This window comes from Carlito syrichta, unplaced genomic scaffold (genome assembly GCF_000164805.1).
Source record: "Carlito syrichta isolate Samal-C Ts95f unplaced genomic scaffold, Tarsius_syrichta-2.0.1 Scaffold98169, whole genome shotgun sequence".
Classification (NCBI taxonomy): domain Eukaryota; kingdom Metazoa; phylum Chordata; class Mammalia; order Primates; family Tarsiidae; genus Carlito; species Carlito syrichta.
This window is the reverse complement of record NW_007042265.1, coordinates 6,886-9,131: the sequence shown is the minus strand read 5'-3', so window position 1 is coordinate 9,131 and position 2,246 is coordinate 6,886. Positions and strand designations below refer to the sequence as shown.

At 66.3% G+C, this 2,246-nt stretch overlaps 1 protein-coding gene across 1 annotated transcript in view; it reads right to left on the bottom strand.

The window, feature by feature from the left end:
• Positions 1-2,246, bottom strand: part of LOC103265660 (angiotensin-converting enzyme) — a gene marked incomplete at its 5' end in the record, with an annotated part of 12,019 nt that overhangs the window by 7,840 nt on the left and 1,933 nt on the right. Inside the window, 5 exons of the mRNA XM_008063317.2 lie at positions 253-397; positions 476-699; positions 930-1,102; positions 1,194-1,291; positions 1,377-1,568. Of these exons, the coding sequence (XP_008061508.2) occupies positions 253-397; positions 476-699; positions 930-1,102; positions 1,194-1,291; positions 1,377-1,568 (832 nt within the window). The remainder of the gene's footprint in view (positions 1-252; positions 398-475; positions 700-929; positions 1,103-1,193; positions 1,292-1,376; positions 1,569-2,246) is intronic.

The following is a 2,246-nucleotide window of genomic DNA, read 5'->3' as shown; positions in this document are numbered from 1 at the left end:
TCCCTGGCCCCAGGAGCAGGCAGGGCCACCGCCAGGGCTCCCCCCACAGACAGGAGAGGGAGCCTCGAGGGGGTAAGAGTCCTGCTTGGTGCTGGCGCCGGCTCCGACGCCTGGCCTCGCGGGGCCCTTGCCGGCTCTGTCTGCCATCGCGTGGGTGCTTGTGCCATGCCCAAACGGCCTGCACTGCCCGAGCCCGCCCAGGCCCATCTGCTCTTGAGGCCGAGACCAGCGGCCCGGAGGTGCCCAGCCCACCTGAGGTTCCACCACTCCTGGTTGTAGACGTCTTTCTGGATAGTGTTGTCGAAGACCTTCCAGCGGAACAGGTCTACCAGGTAGCTGAAGGGGACGGAGGCGATCTTCTCCAGGGCCACGCTCATCAGGAAGTTGACCTCGTGCTCTGGGAGGGCGGGGCCGTCAGGGGGCTCTGGGCCCCAAGGGCCCACCCGCTGCGGCCCTCGGCCGGTTGCGCCCTCACCTGCGTCCTGGTGCTGGATGCTGAGCAGCCCCCTGCTGAGCAGATGCTTGTGCGAGATGGCCGAGAGGGTGGCCGCCAGCCCCACGGCCTCCCCGAAGGCGGGGCTGGCTTCTGCCCGGAAGAGGACAGAGAGGTTCCTGTACTGCAGGAAGTACTGGATGTGGCCCATTTGGTGGAAGATGGACAGCAGGTCTTCCACGGTCACCTCCGTGCACTTCTTGACCCTGGGGCAAGGGCACGGTCAAGTGGCCTGGGAGGCCTGGGGAGAATGGGAGGCCCCCGCGAGGACTCCGGGGGGCCGGGATGGTCGGGCCGGAGCCCTCGTCCCGCTGGGCCGGTGTCCAAGCGAGGACCCTTTGGAGTCACGCCCGTCCTCCTCCCACGCCCCCTGCCCACGCCCCACCCACGCTCCCCAGGATGGGTGAGAGAGGGCCGTGCCCAGGGCCCTGGGCACCTGAAGTCATGGCCAGTGTAGAAGTCCCAGGCGGAGCTGTGGCACTCCACCACACGCCCGTCGGTGGGCATCTCCAGCATGGACTTGCTCCAGAACTCGAGCGGGGCGGGGAGCAGCCCCAAGGACATGAAGAACTGCTCAGCCTCTAGAAACATCTTCTCGGGACTCCAGTACTGCGGGGGGCACAGGGCTCGTGGGGTGCCGTTCTGTGAGCCGCTGGTGCCGGACAGACAGGGCAGGGACAGAGCGCGGCTGGGCACCCACCTGGCTCTTCATGATCTTGGTGATGTCCTCAGGGGTCTTCTTTGGGAAGGGCAAGACCAGGTCTAGGATGTTGACCCAGGACTGAGCCCACATGTTCCCTGGAAGAGGGGCGGGGCTGAGAGCAGGCCAGAGACAACCCCCCACCCTGGTCCTGCACGCCGCCGCCCGGGGCCAGGCCTTTACCCAGCAGGTGAGCCGGGATGGGCCCCCGCAGGTTGATGAGCTCCGGCCCGTAGTGGCGGTGCAGGGCGCGGCGCACGTAGGCGTGCAGGTTCAGGTACAGCGGCTGCAGCTCCTGGAACAGCCCCTCCAGGTCGGTCTGCAGCGTGTCCGACTCGTACCGGGAACGCCACAGGGCCCCCATGTCTTTGTGACCTGGGACGGGAGACAGGACTCACGGGGCACTCACCCTCCTGCCCTCCAGCCCTGGCCTGGCAGACAGGAGACCCAGGTGCCTGCCGGGGAAGCCGCTCGACCACCCGGACTGCAAGGTCTTCCTCGTCGGCTAGATGGGAAGGCCTCCCAGGGCGCTGTCCACGCTGGGTCAGATTGGAGATGGAGGAGCGCCACGCGGAGCCCGCGGTTCCAACTCCTCACCTCCAGCCAGGCCCCGCGTTCTCTGGAGCCCCATTCACCCCCCCGCAGCTCTTTCAGACCTTCCTCGGGCGTCCCCCACCCATGGAGCCTCTGCCGAGGACCCTCTTCTGCCTCCTGCTCACCTGGCCCTTGGCCTCTTCCAGAGGCCTTCCCTGACCGCGTCTCTGCAGCCTCTGCCCACCGTCTCCCTGCCCCTTCCAGGTCGGCTTCAGTTCCCGTGGACATCAGAGCTGTGTGTTTGTCTCCGGCAGGACTGTAGGCCCATGAGGGCAGGCACCCACCTGGGCTTTCCTTTTTTTTTTTGAGTCAGAGTCTCACTCTGTCGCCCAGGCTGGAGCATAGCGGCACGCTCATGGTCACCACAGCCTCGACCTACTGGGTTCAGGTGATCCTTCCGCCTCAGCCTTCCAAGTAACTGGAACTACAGGCACGCACTACCACACCCAGCTAATTTTT